Source organism: Lactuca saligna, chromosome 8 (genome assembly GCF_052625555.1).
Source record: "Lactuca saligna cultivar CGN05327 chromosome 8, ASM5262555v1, whole genome shotgun sequence".
NCBI lineage: Eukaryota > Viridiplantae > Streptophyta > Magnoliopsida > Asterales > Asteraceae > Lactuca > Lactuca saligna.
In genome coordinates this window covers 93,878,077-93,899,800 of record NC_136424.1, presented here as the reverse complement: position 1 = coordinate 93,899,800, position 21,724 = coordinate 93,878,077, and the positions used below count along the sequence as shown (strand labels likewise).

Sequence of the window (21,724 nt, the reverse complement as noted above, 5' to 3'; positions counted from 1 at the left end):
TTTAAAATACTATATGAACCTTCTCAAGTGATGCACATGGACCAAGAATCCCCTGAATTACAATTTACAATTTACAACAAAAACACGAACTGATTGAGTCAACTTTAACATATGACATATCAATGTGTTAAGGATTGAAGAGATTAAATCAAACCTTACTTTGATGACAAACCCAATTCAGTGTCACCCGATTGGAAAACACGCAAATATATCTCGTCTCATTTCACCTCCAAAATCAACAAATTCAAATATCCATGGTTTGGACCTAATAACATGGGAATACAAAAATACAAATAATATTTAATAACATTGTCCCAAATATAAAACAAAAACAAGAATTAATATTTGTTGAAGCCTACTCACTTTGGGACAAATGTAATGTGACAATTGAGTAAAAAAGATCATAATAGAGTGAGCCCACTTTTATATATTTGTGTCAACTGACATTGATCAAATAGCCACTCATATATGATAACATATCAATATATGATAATATGATATGATATAATGCCAACTCACTTTTACCTTTTACCTTTTACCGATTACCATACTAAAAGTCATACACCCCACCCATGCAAACTTGTAAACACCCGAGTTCACCACCAACAGGTAACAAAATACCATAAATACCCCTCATGACAACACGTAAGGGAAACACAGAGCTGTTAGTATCTTCATCACAATCGAGATCACAATCTCCCGCAACATCCAAACTCCCTGCAACCGAGAGAACCCGTTTTCTCCTACCCTCTCGAATTTCATATGTGAATTGCATTCTGATGTACAAAATAAGCTCATTAGATAACTTAATAATGATTTTATAAATAAATCCAATAAGATGAGAAATAAAGAACATGTTTGCGTGTCCTTATCTTTTGTAGTGCATACTGATATTTATATCTCCCACACCATCAACAATGGATTGCTTTTCATCATCCTTTTTCATTGATTCCTTCTTCTGTAACTCTTTCACTTTGCGATATTCATCATAGTGCGCCTTTCTTTTCTCCCTAAAGCTTCTTGCACTCTTCCCACCTTCATCATCTGAACCCTCATCATATCATCAGTTTAATTTTAATTTTTTTTTGAATAAAAGAAAAGCAAAAGGGTGAAGATGAAGGAAGTAGGAAGAACCTAGATCATGATCCATGACATCTGCTTCATCTTGATCATCTGAAGATGTCCATCCAGAATGGGAGTTACTGTTGCTACTAGAAGATGCCATCTCATTCAGTGCTAAACGAATTGCATCAGCATTCAGTCTGATGTTGCTGTTATCATCTCCTTCAAGGAAACTATCAGAGCCCCCAATAGGAGATAAAGATCCTACAACAAGTCAACAACACTTGAATTAATTTACATAACAAATTAATAATTAATTTAAATTTAATGGAATGTAGGATATGTATAATACCATCAGTATCATTCATCATAGGATGATATGGAGTTTTGGGTTCTGTGATTTTCTGTCTTACATGTTTATTTGCTTCAATTTCACCAAGGTTGGCTTCATCCCATTTAAAACCTCTCCTACGGCTTTTTAAACAACAATAAAAAAAATATTAATATTATTTTAGTATGGGTGTACTTATACGTCATAGAACAGGAAAAATAATTATATTTCTAAAACCAATATTTTCCAAACAAAAAACAAACAACTTCATTACAGGAAAAGATAACAACCAACACAAAGGAATATATATATATATATATATATATATATATATATATATATATATATATATATATATATATATATATATATATATATGCTTATGTCAATTTTACCTCATGTCTATTGTACTTAAGCTTCTAAAGTGTAAGATTGAAAAAGAGTTGTCTTAATTTTACAGGAAAAGATAACAACCAACACAAAGGCTCTTGCATCTTTTTCAGCATGTAATGAGGGGATGATTTACCCTAATATATGAATCTCATCTTTCACAACAGTTAATTCCCTTTCAAAACAGGTAATTTGGGGAGGGGCCCATGGGCCTGGTGTATTGGGCCCTCACGTACAAAACACATAGCAGTTTTTGCAATAAAACTGTAGCTTACCTGAGTGGATAAAGAGCAAGAGTGGGGCTGAATAACACGCAAAATAAAACCCTAAAATAAACATACAAACATAGATTTTTGAGATGAGAAATAAAAATGAGAAAAGACGACTAACGAAATCTTTGAAGATAATGAAAGCGATTCTCAAACTCCTAATCTTTCACCACCATTGTCGTTTTCCAGCTGTCATTGACGACGAATTCCTTAGGCATTGATTATACGTGATTTCCCCAAAGAACTCCCTCGATCTCAAGGGTTGGACCCTGGTAGGAGACATCACTTTTTCTGTATTCTTAATCAGTTCATCTTTCCTTTCTAAACACTGATTATGGTGTGAATGAAACTATTAAAACCAAGTTCATGTAAAATTTGAGGTTCTTTTGTAAAGAATATGACTGAAAGTATTGAATCGGTTCATTCTTTGTGTTGTTTCTTAGTAATCATGGGAAGATGGTTGAGGAGTGTTAGGTTTAGAGAGAGATATAGAGAAAGAGAGCTTGTAGAGTAAGGCTGGGAGATTTTTGTTTAGAGAAAGAAAGGTCGTGGGTGTAGTTTGTTAGTAGCTGAAGATGGGTATGAGATGGCGTGAGAAGAAAGGAAACGGGCGAAGAAGTCAAAGAAAGCACTGCATCTTGATGTGCTCGTATACAGAGTTCTATTAAACATCTAGAAAAGAATCAATGGGACAATACTTGCAACTTGTTGTGTACAAAAAAGACATGAATGCCCCCATCTCATCATCAATAATGTCAATAGATATATAGGTGATTGCAAGCTAAACGCGTTAATAATGTGAAGTAATTCATCATGAACAACAAATACTTCAATTTGAGAAACGTATATTAGTATTAGAAACTAGAAACTGGATCTGATAAAGGGAGGGAGGATGCAGCTTATGTTATGTGGAAATTATGCTGTCACAGTGAAGATATCTATGCATGTGTTGAAAGTGCTGAAGCAATTCCTATTTTCCTATGGTTCTTGAAAACTGGTGGAACAAAGGGACAAGAAGCCTCAGGGAAGGCACTAAGAAAGCTTATACGCATGGCAGATGCTGTCACTATTAATCAGCTACTAGCTCTGCTTTGGGGGGACACCCCAAAATCAAAAGCCCACAAAATTGAAGTACTAGGTCATGTGTTTACCATGGCATCACATTATGACCTTGTTCAAAAAGGATCAGATGCTTATAAAGGGTTGAGATCGCTTGTTCGGATTCTTAATTCTTCAAATGAGGAAACACTGGAACATGTAGCTTCTGTCTTGGCTGATCTCTTCAGCATTCGTCAAGATATATGTGATAGTCTTGCAACTGATGAGGTTGTGCATCCTTGATGAAGCTTTTAACAAGCAACACTCAAATTATTGCCACTCAATCAGCTCGGGCCTTGGGTGCTTTGTCCAAGAACAAAATCTCTTATATTGTAGAAGGGGATGTAAAGCCTCTGATCAAATTAGCCAAAACATCATCTTCCATTGATGCTGCAGAGACTGCTGTATCTGCATTAGCCAAAGTGAAGCGACTCCTCCTGCCAACTAAGCTTTCCGGTAGTACCAATGATGGCAAGAAAATTGCCAAAACCGATGATTTCACCTAATCAAACATATTGTGTGTTTCTTTTTCATCCCTTTTCCCGTTTCCATGTGTCTTTGTTCCTAGTTAACCCTAGTCGATTATTTCACCTAATCACACATCATCGATTGTTAGTTTCACCAAATATCGGAAGTTTGTTCCTTCGATCGTAAATGAAATAGAGAGAAATTAAGCCGGAAAGAAAAAGAGATTTAGCAAAGCTAGGGTTCTTATAGAAGAACGAAAACATTGAGAAGTTCGAATCAAGAAAAACATACCTTAATAAGACATAGGGCTTGTAAATTTGAGTAATAAAAGCAATGACCCTAAGGTCACCGGACCTAATGTTGCTGGAAAGGGCAGGCGAGGTGAGATTGCCGGAGATGAGGGGCTCCATCAGCTGGGTGACGCTGGAAAGCGTTGGACGGTGGGGCGCGGCTAGACGGAGGTCAAAGGTGGGAGGCGCCAACACCAAGAGAAACGTCGGAGATGGGAGAAGCTGTCGACGTCGAGAACTGAGAAGAAGAGAAAGGGTTTGTCAAAGTGAGAAGGAGAGAAAGGGAAGTTGAAGAGAGAACGAGCATTACAGGAGGGCATAATCAGGGCAAGTTCTTGAAAAAAGCCCTAGCTACTAGGGAAATTAAAGTGGAGGGAGAAAAAAAAAGGAAGGCGGGGATTTTAAGTTTTTGGGATTTCATTTTCCCCGGATGGAGCGCGCGCGTTCTATTAAAATTTATAAAGCGATAGTCGTAGACGACACGCAGGTGCCCTCCGTGTTTTTATTTTTTTTGTTTAGACACTAATTTTAGGGCATGCAAAAATGCGCGTCTGAAATCCTTTAAATTTTGGAAGAGATGACATTATTTTTTAGACACTCACCTTTGCATATCACAAATCACCGCGTGTCATGGTTCGCACGTCGTAAAAGGCTATTTTTCTAGTAGTGGTCTTTTTTGGTCGAGAAACTAGGGATGTCACAGTTGGTATCAGAGCATTAGTTTAAGCGAATTAGGAATTTGTTGGATTTCTAGACTTAAACTTAGAATACTAAGTGATGATCGTAAGATGAGTGTCTACCATAGTTTAGACATGAGCACTAGTATATTTTAGGAAAGATGCCTAAAATGATTTTATGTGATAAATGCTATATGTTTGTCATATATGCCATTAATTGTTCGGATCTATGGTCTATTGCCGACCGGATCTGGAAACTTTATGTGTTCAGGATTCTAAGCATTTGACTACGATATTAGAACTAGGATGTAACGTTTCGGAGTGATAAGGAGAATTTTAATATCTATTGTGAATGACGATCTAAATTCGCCTAATTTGGTGTATAGATCACAATGGCGAAAACCCAAAGTGGAGCTGGAAATGTAAATAGAAATCAGCAACCTCAACCCCAAGTGATGGAATAGGTGCCTATAGCAGATGCTGCACCAGGACCATTCACAATGGATGGAGTGCAAGCCATGATTCAAGCCATGATGGCTGAACAAAGGGAGAATATGAGAAAATTGCTACGGAACAACAGGAGTGAACCTTCAATACCTGTTGAACAACCGGAGCTAAATGATGGGCAGTCGGAAGAAGGAAATTTTGGTCGTACTATCAGTCAAGCAGAACTAACTGTGGCAGAAAGGAATAACCCAGAGAGGGAAATCAACAGAGATGGGCGTATGTATAAGAATTTATTGGGCGCTAAACCGACAAGTCTTTCTAGAAGCCCGAAACCAATAGAGATTATGGACTGGATCTCTGAAATGGAGATGGTAATTGAAAGCTGCAACTATAGCGACAAGCAGAAAACTATTTTTGCGGTCAGACAACTGAAGACCAGAATTTTAAGCTGGTGGAAATTATTGGAAAACTCGATGCCACATGGAGAAGCCCTGAATATGTCATGGGAGGCGTTCTTAGAGCAGTTGAAAATACAATACTGCTCTTAAACAGATCTCACAAACCTAAATAATGAGTTCCAGAACTTGAAGAAAGGAAAAATGAGCATAAATGACTACGCTACTGCTTTTAGGAAAAGATGAAGTTGTTTCCATACTTGGTGCCAACTAACTCGCCAAGATTGAAAATTTTGCTTACAGATTGTCATCAGATTTTAGCCCAACAGTCAAAATGGCAAGCACGTTGAACGCAGCCGTTAGAGCAGCCAAGAATATTGAGACCCAGTTAAAATATAGGGGTCAAGAGAGGGAAAAGGTTGGAGAGAAAAGGAAAATTGGTGGATCTTCGAGATCCAAAAAGAAGAGCAAGTTCTCAAAGTCCAGTTCGAGGAAATTTGGAGGATGAGCCAAAGCGAAGTGGTGTGAGAAGTGCAAGAAGAATCACTCTGGGAAATGTGACGGAAAAGTCACTTGTTACAAATGTGGAAAGCCTGAGCATTATACCAATGAATGCACCTTCATTAAGAAAGTCTGTTATGGGTACAATGAAGAAGACACATTTTGAAGGACTGTCTGAAGAAGAATGAGGCATCAAGGCCCAATCTCCCACCAAAGCCAAAAACCAGAGCTTTCCAAATGACATTAGAAGTAGCAAAGGATGTTGTGGATGTTGCTTCAGGTACTTTTCTTGTAAATGGATTGCCTGCCAATTTATTGTTTGATTCCGGAGCGAATTACTCCTTTATATCACATATATTTGGTGGAAGAGTAGCATTGCCTATAGCAAAACTTGATGATGCCCTAATTGTAGAAGTTGGTAGTGGCAAATTCATACCTATTAGAGATTGTATTAAGAATATAGGCATCAACTTGAACGGAAATGAATTCCACAAGGAGCTGTTACCCATTGAGTTGAATGGTTTCCACATCGTTCTGGGGATGGATTGGCTTAGCGCCAATGATGTTGAAGTAATGTGCAAGAAAAAGATAACGATGGTAAACCCGCCTGGAAAAGAGTCATTTGTGGTGTACAGAGACAAGCGTAGAGTGAATTCTGGAATCATTTCCCTGATGAAGGCTAAAAAATGTTTTTCTAAATGATGCACCTCATACTTGGCATTCTTGATTGACGCTAAGAAGGAGAAGAAGGAAATGCACAACATACCAGTGGTGTGACTATCCGGAAGTTTTTCCCGAAATCTTCCTAGATTGACCCCTGATAGACAAGTGGAGTTTAGAATAGACTTGTTACCATGAACAACACCAATAGCAAAAGCACCATATCGATTAGCACCAACAGAGATGAGGGAGCTTATGATGCAAATTCAGGAGTTGTTGGACAACGGTTTCATTAGACCTAGTTAATCACCCTGGGGAGCATCGGTGTTATTCCTAAAGAAGAAAGATGGGAGCATGAGAATGTGCATACATTACAGAGAGAATTGAACAAGGCAACAGTAAATAAAAAGTACCCATTACCAAGAATTGATGACATGCTCGATCAGCTGCAAGGTTAGAGCGATTTCTCGAAGATCGATTTTAGGTCAGGATATCATCAGCTAAAGGTGAGAGAGAAAAATATTGACAAGACTACATTTAGAACAATATATGCACACTACGAGTTCTTGGTTATGTCGTTTGGACTAACCAATGCTCCATCAGCATTCATGGATTTGATGAATAGGGTTTGCAAACCATTACTCGATAAATCTGTTGTAGTGTTCATAGATGACATTTTGATTTAGTCAAAAAGCAAGCAGGAGCATGAAAAGGATCTACAATATGTGTTAGAAGTTATGAAAAAAGAGAAGTTGTATGCAAAGTTCTCCAAATGTGATTTTTGGATTCAAGAAGTCCAATTTTTGGGCCATGTTGTTAACCGAGAAGGGATTATGGTTGACCCAGCTAAGATTGATGCTATAATAAAGTGGGAACAACCAAAGAGTCCTACAGAGATCCTAAGCTTTCTAGGATTAGATGGATATTACTGAAGATTTATCCAAGGCTTTTTTCGATAGCTTCTCCATTGACAGATTTGACCTACAAAGGAGCTACTTATACTTAGAATGAGAAGCATAAGGAAGCCTTTGAGAAGTTAAAGAAGAAATTTTGTGAATCACCGATTCTTTCTTTTCTCAAAGGAGTTAAAGACTTTGCAGTTTATAGTGATGCATCTGGAGTTGGGTTAGGTTGTGTTCTGACCCAAAGGGATAAGGTTATAGCATATGCATTGAGACTACTGAAAGAACATGAAAAGAACTACCCCACTCATGATTTGGAGTTGGCAGCAATAGTATTCTCCTTAAAGATATGAAGGCATTACCTTTATGGCCCAAACTACAAAATTTTCACTAATCATAAGATTTTTTAGTATCTCTTTAATTAGAAGGAATTGAACATGAGAGAACGACACTGGCTAGAGTTGCTTAAGGGTTACGAATGTGAAATACTTTACCACCCTGGTAAAGTAAATGTTGTAGCCGATGCTTTAAGCAAAAAGTGAGTCTTGAAAAGAAAAGGCCAAGAGCATTAAGATTCGAAGTTGTCTCAACAATTGTAGAAAGCATCAAGAAAGCTCAGATAGAAGCTTTAGAGAAAAATGACTGAAAAGAAGAACGTTTGGGCAATACGTTAGTGTTCGATATAAACGGTCAATTAATGAAGGTATTCCAAGATAGGATTTGGGTACCTAAAATGGGAGGATTAAGAGATCCTTTGATGGAGGAAGCTCACAAGACCATGTACTCGATTCATCCCGGCAATATGAAAATATATAGGGATCTGAAACCCTATTATTGGTGGCCAATAATGAAGCTCGATGTTGCAAAGTATATGGCTGAGTGTGTGACATGTGCGAGGGTTAAGGCACAACATCAGAAATCGTATGGGAGTTTAGAACCTTTACCTATACCCATGGGTAAATAGGAAGACATCACCATGGATTATGTGACTATACTGCTCAGAACGAATAGCAGTCACCGCATGATTTAAGTGGTCGTTGATTGGTTTACTAAAAGTGCACACTTCATACAAGCCAATGAAAAATGGTCTATGGATAAGCTTACAAATGCTTACGTGAAGGAGATAGTGAGACTACACGGTGTTCCTTTAACAATTGTATCAGACCGTGATATTCGTTTCACATCAAGGTTTTGGAGAAGTCTACAAGAGGAATTGGGTAAAAAGTTGTGTTTAAGTACAACTTACCATCTACAAACTTATAGCCAGAGTGAACGAATGATTCAAACATTGGAGGATATATTGAGAGCATGTACCTTGGAATTCCAAGGTATCTGGGATGAACATTTACCTTTGGTAGAATTTTCCTACAATAATAGTTTCCACTCGAGCATAAAGATGACACCTTATCAAGCTTTCTATGGATAAAAGTGTCGAACACCATCATGTTGACTTGAAGCTGGAGAAAAGTAGTTTATGGGACCTGAGATAATCCATTAGATTGCTGAAAAGCTGAAAGTGATTAGGGAAAGGATGTTAGCAGCTCAAGATCATTAAAATAGCTATGCTGATAAGAAAAGACAACTGATAACATTCGTAGTTGGAGATTTGGTTTTACTTAAAGTCTCGTCGTGGAAAGGGACTTATAAGATTTGGTAAAAGAGGAAAGTTGAGTCCAAGGTTCATTCGAATTTTTGAATTAAATTTGTATGAAAGCAAGAGGTTAATTGAAGAACCGGATGTAACTGTTGACCGTAAGACGAAGAAGTTGAGACGCAATATGGTTGATTTAGTGCTTGTGCGATGAAAACATACGAATGTGCCAAATCTCACCTGGGAAACAGAGAGTGACATGATGAGTCGCTATCCACATTTGTTTGCTGATGTATGATTTCGGGGACGGAGTCATCCTAAAGGGGAGAGAATTGTAACCCTGGTGTTTCTAGGCTAGGCATTATTGACTATGTAATAGTCTAGGTCAAACTTTGTAACTTGTTTTTAAATAATAAAGATGTATTATTTGAGTATTATGTGTTTATACTTAATTATTATGATTTAATTAATTAAGGATAAAAATAAGCATCGTAATCCACGTTATAGTGGTTGAAACAAGGATTCCGGAGATATAAAGAATACCGAAATCCGAGTTATAACGAAGAAGTTATGACATGTCAAAGTTTCGTGACAGAACTAGCATGACGTTGTGTGATGTAAAAAGTGAATTTACGATAAAGTGCTTTTTAGCCTTAGTGATCTAAATGAAAGTTGTAGTATATGTTAAACCGAGAGCGTACATAAATAGAATGTCCAAATCTGACTTTTTATGAGGAGGTTATGAATTTTCTAAGATTTGGTATAGTAGTATGCAACCCGAAACTCGAATTTTAGATCGAGTGATTTTAGCCGGCACAACCTAAACGAGAATCGAAGATCTTGTTGATAGTAGTTCAACGGTAAAAAGACAGACGAAAACGGACGTCGAATGAAGAAGTTATGAATTTTTAAGACTTTTCATGTCCCAACCTGTAAAAATATAACTTTAAAAATAAAGTTAAATTAGCTGACGGAGTCTAAAAAAAAGTTGTAGAGTATAGTTTGACCTACGTGTGGACATAAAGAACGTCAAAAACAAAGCCCGTATTAGAAAGATATGAATTTTTTAAGATTTTGGCACAAACTTCAAGGCTGGAAGAACACCCAACATACCAAGTGGTACGCTTAGCGTATAAATATGTACACCCAACGTACATGGTATGTACACCCAACGTACTATTGTGTTCACAGTCCATAATTGGCCACGTACCCTACTCCATTGCATGGTGTACACGTGTTCGTAGCCTTGATGTGTCCGATATGATCCATTTGTACGGCCAACGTACTCAATGTACGCCCAACGTAACTCAAGGCATCGGCCACTATAAATGGTGAATGAAGCCAGCCGAATTGATGTTACACATTTTCATTCTCTCACCCTATACTTTCCTTTAAATTACACTAATTACCGCTAAACCTTAAATACCATCCTAGCATCATAAGCAAAACCCAAAGCACCTGAAGATCCCAAGAAAAAGAGTTTTCGAGCCGAAAATCTGTCCACGTGAAGCCCAATTTTTGAGAAAACATCTCGGTTTTATCAAAAACGATTGTTTTAAGAAATGAAGTTTTGTCCAATCATCGTCAAATCAAGTGAGTCTGTAGTCACTTTTATCTTACACATAGATATGAAATATTTTCTATAAAATACGTGCTATGTGTATAAATATTGTTTGTTTATTTGAGATTGATGTTGAATGAAGTTTTTATACATGCTTAGAATGATTTAAAATGTATATGTATTTTTATCTACAAATATGTTGGGTATAACATGGGTAGATGAAATAGTTGATGTATGTTAAAAAGGATGAGAGTCCCCGATGTTGTTGTTGTAGTCATCTAGCGGAGTATAGATGAAGACCACGGACCTTTCTAGACAGTCCAGTGGAACGCTAGTAGGCTCGCAAACTGTAGGTGTTGGTGAACTATTTGTTCGCTGGTGTACTCCATCCCCCTCATGGTTGCCTTATGGATATAATGGCTGAGGAATCCCCTTAGCTGTAAAGTCCATCCCGATGATATTCCTTAGGCTAGGTCCCTTATGATAGATGTTTAGGAATGTAATGTGAGGATAAAGAGAATAGGTAATCAGTGATATTGTTGGTCAATGAAATTAATATATTTATTGTTGGTTGATGAAATTAATAAATTTATTTATTGTGGGTTGAAAACCCTATATGCTCACCAGGCTCCCAAGTCTGACCCACTCAGCTTTTTATACTACAGGTAGTGGACCCAGAGCATTGTTGGATGATGATGAGGGATTTTTGGATTATAGGCCAGTAGATGTAAATAACTGTTGTAAGGTCTATAATATACTCTTTATGCTTTTGGTCTGTATCGATGTGGACATCCCGAGTTTTTGTAATGAAATGAAAAATACATTTCTTTAAGAAATGCTTTGATACATATATTTATCATATTTTGTTTTGGGGACAAATTCCGTATATTTATATTTTTAGAGATTACTTTGATTTTATTTTAAAAGCATAAACTAAATCGGCCTTTTCTGGCCGAGAAACTGGGGATGTCACGTTTATTATGTATGGTATAGAGTAGTTTGGGGAACTCACTAAGCTTTGTGCCTACAGTTTTCAGTTTATGTTTCAGGCACTTCCAGTGGCAAGGGAAGAGTTCAGGGTGACTGCATTGCACACATCACATGGATTTCACATTTGATATTATACTCTGATTTTATGATATTTGATACACTTGTTTTATTTGGGATGTATGGATAATTATTAGAATACTATTTTTCTTGATTTAAAAATAAAAATTTTAGACTATATTTTTGGGACGTCACAAAGATATAGATCAAACTAGGTTGCATGTGCCCTAATTATTTGAATTTTTTAAATAAATTTCCGCTTAGTGAATTGTAGATGTAACCTCATAAACCCATAAAAGAGGACCGTTGTTAGGGATATCGATTGTTAAGCGTGTTAAACCTAACAAATAAAGGGGTATGATATTCTCCAAAAGAATCTCACTATATTGCACTAAAAGGTAGTACAAGGCAAGTAGGTTCGATCCACAGAGACACGAGATAATCAGTCTATACCTCTTTGTGCAAGGTACTATGGTTACCAATAGTAAAGAGGGGGGGGGGGGGTTTAGAATGCAATGATTAAAACAAAAAATTAAAAACACAAGTAATTAGCTAAATGAGTGAATTAAATTCAGAATTTTCAAGGACTCCAACTCTATGTATGACGACTTAGCAATGCAATTCCAAGATAACATGATATTTTCTCAATTCTATATAAGTTGGTAATTGCAAGTGTTAACAAACTCTTCCCATTTACCACATTAATTAACCAAAACAAGCTCTTTGATTAACTCTAACCTTACTAACCTAATCTACACAAGCTCTTAGCATTAGATAAAAAGATTGCATTAAGCTTTATGTGAATGTTCCCAACAACACCCAATACTCCTCACAAGCTCAAGAGTGTAAAAGTGTGTGAAAAGATTTACACTAAATCATTTAATGTAGATCAATTTAATGCTTGTTAGTTAGTCCAATTCACAAAACAATTATGGATTTTTCAAAATGAATAACTTGAATGACCTAACCCTAATTTAAATGGCCAATAAGAATCACAATTAGAATCAAACATTTGATTGAAGCAAAATCAATTTCACTAGATAGTAATTAAAAGCAAACATCATGTCATATGATTGAAATCACAACTAAGAAGTCAAAACATGAAGTTGGAGAAACTAGGGTTCTAGCCACACATGGCTAGAGCAAAATCACAAGTTGTAAAGATGGAAATGATGTGAAATTACAAATTATAAATAAGAGAAATAATGTTTCCAAATGCTAAACGATAAAATCCTTGCAAAAACCTTCAAAATTCCCTCATCAATGGTGCTCTGATATGTTGTGTGTTTGTAAAAATGACCTAAATCTCTTAACATAAAAAAATAGGAAAAACTGCCAAAAGTTGGTTTTTGGGTCGAACACGGCAAGTGTTAAAATAGAACAAATCAACCCGGGTCATGCTCAGCGTAGTCAACATCCCCCTTTTCTGGTCAACATGACATGTGCTCATTTTGTAGTGTAAATCCAACATGCTCCTTGTACCCCTTTGACTCCAATTCCAAACATCATTTTTTCAACTTTTCCGCTCTTCGCCCGATCATCCTGAAGTCTTCACCGATGCTTACGGGCACTTCCCAAAGCGCGTCCCAACCTCCGGTTTACCTGAAAAAGACATGAAAGTGTGCAAATAAGGTTGTTCTTGAAACTAACATGAATATGATGAAATGAAAGAAAATGAAGAACAATCATGCTAAATAGATGCATAAAAAGGGACTAAAAGGTGTGAAAAAATGTGAACAAATTGCACCTAACAAATCTCCCTAAGCTTAGACCTTTCTTGTCCTCAAGAAAGAGCAAGAACCAGACAAACAGGACGATTTCTAGATAGCAAAAAGAAACATATAGCAAAAAGGGACAGGAGGATCCTAAAAGCTAGGAATGAAAGCATGCAACGAAGACCATGAAAAAGAAATACATGTACGGAGGGAACTTGAGAAAAATGAACCAAAGAAAATTTTAAGAAAAGAAGTGATTTTTTTATTTATTTTTAAAAAATATGAACATATACGATCAGACTCATTAATACCTAGCCGATCATCCTGCTACCTTCTACATATCACAGACTCCCAAAGTGAAGAAGACCACGAAACGATGTAATACAATAATCCAACCATAGTTTTATTTAAAATTTCATACATTGATTAGCTTTTGCGAGAGAAAATAACACAGTTCGGGATCTCATGTCCTTAAGACTAGATGATCAAGAATCATAATCGACACATCCTTAAGACTCCGTCTTGGCGAATCAGCTTTCGCTGAAACAGTGACCCAACCTGAAGGGGCCCAACTCCTATGATTTAACTTTTACGAGAGCCACAACTATCATATCACATAGTTCTTCATTCGCCTTATATGACTTTGAGATGGCTTTAATTTTTATTGAACTTGGATTTGTATCTTCGTTTTGAGCTTGAGTTCTTCAATCAACTTTTGAATTTCTGAAAATTTCTTTGTTTGAGTACTTGAAATTCTGACTGGGTACTGAATATGACAGTTGTACCCATTCTTCTTTCTTGACTGTGTGGATCTAATACTTAAGCTTTCTGTTACCGCGAGGGTAACACGTGTCAACAAATAGGTCCATTTTCTGTGGGTCCAGAGTTCTCGATAATGATTCTTTTTAAACATTCAGAAGCAAATCATCCTAAAGTTGTTATTAGCGCCAACAAAAACATTTCGGTATGCGATTTTTTTATTATCTAAGACGAGGGTCTCAAATTACGATGTTCGGGTCCCCTAGTTATGACAGGTGATCCTACACTTCCGGTAACTATCCAGTCACTTTGGGTATTTTGTTTTTCATTTGATTTCTCATTTTCTCACTTCATGGGGTTATCGTATGTAAAGAGTGTCATCATCTCATATAATTTTTTTTACATAAATAATAGGATGCAAAAACTTTAAAACTAGAGCAAAGAGGAAAAATATTTTTGGGTTTTATATTTTAAAATGCAGGGTGCAAAAGAATATATATATATATATATATATATATATATATATATATATATATATATATATATATATATATATATATATATACAACTCTACCCCTCCTCAAGCTTAAAGATAAGTAGCGTCCCCGATGCTCGGAGAGGGCGGAACAACCTATTGTGGAGGAGGAGGAGGATTATAGTCGAAATTTTGGGTCCAAGTCCAAAAGTCCTCCTCATGCTTACACTGACGCTCTTGATCCTCAGTGTAATGAGTGGTGAAGGAGGAAAAACTTTGGGTTAGGTTCGCGATATCTTGATGGTAAGTGTCGAGGCGGGTATGGATCGACTGGAATAGATCAATATATTGTTGGTGATATGATGGGTGCCCAGCATGATGGGATGAGCTGGCCCCACCCATGGGAGGAGAATTTTGTGGTGCTGCCCCGCCACCCTCATCAGCCTCGTCACTTTCTTCACCTTCCTCATCTTCCTCACCGAAAAAGTAAACGGGGAAAATATCAGGCGTGATTTTCCAGTTGGTGAAGTTAGTAGGATGTCTGAGGGCAAGGATGTTCCAGTTTTCGGGAGTGATGAGGAGCCTTGGGTCGTGGTTTTGGCCCACAGCCCAATTATTGTTCCCGTCCTCTATCTGAAACATCCTCATGCTCTTGAGTACTACCATGGTAAGGTAGGGCTCACAGGGCAGAGGTTGATGAATTCTGGGATATGGGGCCTAGACTGGAGCACTTATAGCAAACAAACTGAATATACCGCCACAATAGATTTTTCCGGACTGTGATGTGCTGAGGTGGGTGAGCTTGTTGCAAAGGAATGAGCCATAGTGAGGAATGAGATTATCATCCGGGTGGGCCATAGCATATAGTATTATGAGCTCAAGAGCGCTGATGGTGCTTCTTTCTTCTCTAGGGACGAAAAGCAAAGCAATAGTCCTATGAGCCACTTTCATCACAGGGTGGATGAGAGATGAGGCTTTAGTAGAAATTGAGACATAGGGATGTTGATGCGTAAGGTCAGTCCACTACGTAAGATCACTGTATCCTGGGAGTGGGTCATTAGGGCCAAAGTTGTTTTTTGTAGGGGCCCCAACTATGGCATTGATTTGGTCTAGGGACAGGGGATGATCGTGGTTCATAAGTGGGAAATGTAGGACACCGTGGTCCAAATAGAGTGAAGACAAGAAATCGGTTGTCAGTACTTTATAACTGAGCTTGTGGACCTGCAACAACGCTTTCCATCCAATGTTGCGAAACAAGGTGTGGACTTGATTATAGATCTGCAACTCACGGAGAGATAACACATGCATAAATTTCTGAATGTTATGAGTGTGATGGAGAAAGGCCTCAAGTTTAGCAACTAGAATTGGGTCGGAACAAACCACACCACCATGTGCCAGATTGGGTGGAGGCAGTGTTGTAAAACTCGCCGAGTTGGCCGATTACTCCTCCGAGTACTCGCTACTCGGCCCCTTGCCGAGGCGAGTTACAGAATCCCGAGTACTCCCCAATCGGCCCCTTACTAAACTGAGCAATGTTGTAAAACTCGGTCAACACGGTGATTAATATGTATAATATACTTAATGATTTATTATTATTGAACATACACACATGTGATTATTACTACATATATATCTTAAATTTTAGTAATTATTCACGAAGTGAGACCATTATTTGTTTTTTTAGTTTTTGTGTATTCACATGTATCTAATTTTGTTATATATTTCAATCAACTTATGATTTTAACTTATTATTTTGACATATATAATTTCCCTAAAAATATTACTACATGAATTACCAAATCCGAGTACTCCCCGAGTACTCCTGAGTACTCCCGAGTACTCGCTACTCGGTAGTCGGCCGAGCAGGTACCGAGTAACGAGTTCTACAACCTTGGGTGGAGGAGATGGGGATCTAGGCGGTCGTGATGGGAACCTACAACGGGAGGCCGATGACTTAGTGTGTCTACGTCGTTTAGAATGCTCGCCTTCCAAATGCAAAAAATTTGGGGCAAAAAGTCAACCGGTCAACGGGTCAAAAAGTCAACTGTTGACGGGTCCAATAAACTCGAGTTTGGCCACCAAAAATTCATGGGAAACTCAGTTTTGAATGATTTACAAGTGATTTTCGAGTCCAAAATGACCAAAAATACATGCAATTTGACCTTAAGAACACAAAATCCACAAGTGAAGAATTGGAAAGATTGTACCAAATCGTTAGTGGATATGTGTTGTCATTGGTGAGAAATTGCTCTTCAACCTCCCCAAGCTTGCCTACATAAAGATTTAAGCATAAAAAACACCAAAATTTTTAGTGATTTTCGGACCTAGGGTTTGTCAAAACCCCCAAATCCACCATGAAAGTGCAAGAAAATGGCGTGTATGATGTAGGAGATGAAGTGTAAAAGATGAAAATCAAACCTTTTTTAAGGGATTGGCCAAAATTGTGTAGAATCAAGGGATTTTTAAAGAAAATCGTACCTTGGGGGTTTCTTGGGAGAGAGAGGTTGTTTTGGGATGTGTTTGTGGGTAATTGAGGTAAAAAACCCGATTTTAAAACTTAAAACTCACATGGTCTGCTGTGTGAACACGACCTGTGTTCTTTTAGTGTAAATCCATACGGGTTGTGTTGGGTAAAATAATTGTTGAAAATGGTTAAATACGACCCGTGTTCGGTATAAGGCAAAAATGAACACGGGCCATGTACCTCTCTAACTCCGAAAATGTTTGCCTGACTCGAACACGACCCATGTTCATTATAAGGAAAAAACAAACACAGGGTCGTGCACCTCTCTGACTCCAAAAAAATATTACTTCGCTTTAACACGACCCGTGTTTAGTATAAGGCAAAATGAACGCAGGCCGTGTACGGCTCTGTTTGCCACTTCACACTTTTGAACCCAAAAATCCCCACTCATTCAAAAGAAATGGATTTGCATCCCAAGGTCCGTTTGGTGATTTGAAAACATGTTCAAATGCATTTGGAACATTAAAAACCAATAACTTCAAAGAAATGGAGTTTTTTTTTTAAATGAATAGATAAAAATACCCCCGCGATGCCTCCCGATTAGCTGCCCTTGTTTTAAGTTGCTGGCAAATATGCTTCGGTATTGGTATGTAGGGTTCCCAACCACTTCTTTCTCATCATTCATCACCTCTAATCCCGAGTAAAGTGGCTTCAATCTATAACCATTGTCATTGAATGTTTTTCTGGTTTGTTGGCTTGTGATTTCCACTGCACCATGGTCGAATACCTTTATGACCACGAAAGGACCAACCCATCTTGATCCTAACTTCCCTGAAATCAACTTAAACCTCGAGTGGTAAAGAATCACTTTTTGTCCTTGTGCAAAAGTCTTCCGGGAGATCATTTTGTCATGATACGCCTTTGTCTTCTCTTTGTAAATCATTTCACTTTCAAACGCATCATTTCTGATCCCCTCTAACTCTTGAATGTCTAGTTTCCTTTTGTTACCCGCCTCATCTTCATTCAAATTGAATTTCTTTACATCCCAAAAGCTTTGTGCTCGAGCTCAAGCGGAAAGCGACACAGTTTTCCAAACACTAGCTGGTATGTGGACATACCAATGGGGCTTTTGAAAGCAGTATGGTATGCCCATAAGGCATCGTCCAACCTTATACTTTAGTCCTTGCGGTTTGGTTTGACTGTTTTCTCCAAAATGCATTTGATTTGCCTATTTGAGACCTCTACTTGCCCATTGGTTTGAGGGTGATAGGTTGTTGAGACTTTATGAGTCACCCCATACTTCTTTAGAACGGCTTCAAGCATCCAGTTGCAAAAATGAGTCCCACAATTACTTATGAGAGCCTTTGGAGTGCCAAACTGGTAGAAAATATGTGCCTTAAGAAAATCCACCACAACTTTGGAATCATTATTACGGGTGGCTTTGGCCTCCACCCATTTGGACACATAGTCCACCTCCAACAAGATATATGAACACCCAAAAGTGGGCGGAAATGGTCTCATAAAGTCAGTACTCCATACATCAAAGATCTTACATACTAAAATGGGGATAAGGGGTATTTGATTCCCATAGCTTAAGGACCCGAAACTTTGGCACTTATTACAATGTGCACATAACACATAAGAATCATAAAAAATGGTAGGCCAATAGAATCCACTATCTAAGACTTTTCTAGCTATCCTTTGGGGTCCAAAATGACCTCCACAAGCATAGGAATAACAATAGTTAAGGATGGATTGGACCTTTTTTTTATCAACACACCTTTAGATCATTTGGTTTGCATAATACTTCCAAAGGTAAGGCTCATTCCATACATACCGCTTGGCCTCCTTCTTGATCTTATCCTTTTTCCAACATGTGGAATCCGGGGAAAACTGATTTGTAACCAAATAGTTGACAATTTCCACATACCATGGAGCTTCCTTGATAACGAACAAATGATTATCTGGGAATGTGTCATGGATTGGTGTGGTGTCTTCGGGTGGCACAATACGATTGAGATGATCCGCGACCAAATTCTCTTTCCCACTATTATCTTTGATTTCTATATTGAACTCTTGCAAAATCAATGTCCACCATATTAACCTCAGCTTCGAATCTTTCTTTAATAGTAAATGATTTATAGCTACAAAGTCCGAATAGATAATCACTTTGGTTCTAAGGAGGTACTGTCGGAATTTCTCCAATGCAAAGACAATCGCTAACAACTCCTTCTTTGTTATGGTATAGTTAGTTTGAGCATTATCCAAACTCTTGGATGCATAGTAAATGACATGGTGAGCCGATCTACTTTTTGTCCAAACACCGCCCCAATCGCGGTGTTGCTCACGTTGCACATAATCTCAAATGGGAGATCCCAGTTGAGTGGTTGGATGATTAGAGCGGAAGTGAGTAAAGCCTTCAAACGATCAAAAGCGTCTTTGCATGGTTGAGTAAACTCAAATTTAGCATCCTTTTGGAGTAATTGACACATCGGCACCATAATCTTTGAGAAATCTTTTATGAACCGCCGATAGAAACCTACATGACCAAGAAATGAACGAACTTCCCGAACATTTGTCGTGTAAGGGAGACTTTTGATAATGTCAATCTTGGCTTTGTCAACTTCCAAGCATTTTTGGGACACTATATGACCTAAAATTAATCCCTTTTCCACCATGAAATGGCATTTTTCATAGTTAAGCACAAGATCTGTGTCAATGCACCTTTGCAGGATTTTTGTTAAATTGCTCAAGCATTTATCAAACGAGTTTCCATAAATCGTGAAATCATGCATGAAAACTTTTATGATGCTTTCAACATATTTAGAAAAAATGCTCACCATGCATCTCTGAAATGTTACAGGTGCATACATAGACCAGAAGTCATATGCCTATAAGCAAATGGGCCAAAGGGACAAGTGAAGGTGGTTTTCTCTTGATCTTCTGAGGCTACCGAAATTTGATGAAAGCCCGAGCACAGTAGTGGGATTTACCTGCCAATATCTCTAACATTTGGTCAATAAATGGTAGGGGAAAATGTTTCTTTCTTGTGGAAGCATTCAACTTCCTATAGTCAATACAAACCAGCCACCCATTTTGCATACTGGTTGGCACCAATTCTCCCTCAACATTTTTGACAACTGTGACCTCAGCCTTTTACGGAACCACCTAAACGGGGATCACCTATTTTTTGTCAATGATAGGGTAGATCATACCTGCATCCAAATATTTCATGATTTCTCTCTTTACTACCTCCATCATTGGGGGATTCAATCTTCTTTGTGCCTCTCGGGTTGGTTTGAAGTCTTCCTCCATGAGAATCTTATACATGCATAAAGAGGGACTCAACCCATTTATGTCATCTATTGTCTACCCAATAGCATTCTTATACTCCTTCAGCAAATTCATTAACTTATTTTATTCTTCTTTGGACAACTTGTTGGAGATAATAACATGTAATGTCTCTTTTTCTCCAAGATATGCGTACTTTAAATGCTCAGGAAGAGTCTTCAATTCTATCTTTGGTGCCTGCACAACAGAAGGAAGAAGTTTTATGTTAGAAATGGGAAATTTCAACTTGGTATTACCATACCTCAATTCCTTCCTTTCTTCAATGAATTCCACAATTTCTAGTACCTCCTCATCAAGCTTGAAATTTGCTATAATTTCTTTGACAAAATTGTTATTAAAATTCATGCTCAAAACTAACTCCAAACAATCATTGTTAGCCAACTCAAAATACTTTTCAGTCAAAGACTGGATCACATCAACAAAATTTATACAATGAACATCACTTGGATACTCATTGCTTCATAGATATTGAAGTTAATGACTTTCCCATCAAATTCCATAGACAACGTACCATTGTAGACATCAATTTTTGTTCTTGCTGTTTTTAAAAATGGTCTACCTAAAAGTATGCAACTTGAGGTTTGGTTATCATCTCCCATATCAAGCACATAAAAATCAGCGGGAAACACAAGTTCGTTGACTTGCACTAATACGTCCTCCAATACACCTTTTGGGTATACCAAAGATCGATCGGCAAGTTGAATTATGACTCCGGTTTTGGCTAGAGGTCCAATTCCCATTGTTTTATAGCTTGAGTAAGGTAAAACATTAATTGATACTCCAATATCAAGCATGGCACGTGGCACAAAAGGTTACCCATTTTACAAGGAACCGTGAATACACCCGGATCCTTACATTTCTTTGGTAGTTGTTTTTGTAACACGACTGAAACGTTTTCCCCAACTTTTACCATTTGATTGCCTTTAAGCTTTTTCTTAGATGTGTAAAGTTTCTTAAGGAACTTAGCATATTTAGGAATTTGTGTAATAGCATCTAAGAGAGGAATGTTGATTTCAACCTTTCGGAACATGGCCATGATCTCATCATCTTCTCGTTCTCTTTATGTACTTGTTAATCTTGAAGGAAATGGTTCTAGAGTTACTTTCACTTTGGTATCCATTGGCTTCTTTGGCTTTGAAGTATTTTTCCTTTCCTCTTCTTTGACGACTTCTTCCACCTCAATATCCTTTTCTTCCTCTTCTTCATCCGAAATCCTTGGGCCTTCATAGCTTTTTCATCCTCTCAAAGTAACGACACATGGATTATGTTTC

The 21,724-nt window shown here is 37.7% G+C and overlaps 1 protein-coding gene across 1 annotated transcript; it reads right to left on the bottom strand.

Annotated features, from left to right (window-relative positions):
* Positions 1-868: 868 nt before the first annotated feature.
* On the bottom strand, positions 869-1,793 carry LOC145009914 (protein phosphatase inhibitor 2-like). The gene is made up of 4 exons (XM_078968532.1): positions 1,789-1,793; positions 1,415-1,536; positions 1,135-1,326; positions 869-1,035 (listed from the first exon to the last, which is right to left on the bottom strand). The coding sequence occupies exons 1-4, from the start codon at positions 1,791-1,793 to the stop codon at positions 869-871; spliced, it is 486 nt and encodes a 161-aa protein (XP_078824658.1).
* Positions 1,794-21,724: the final 19,931 nt, after the last annotated feature.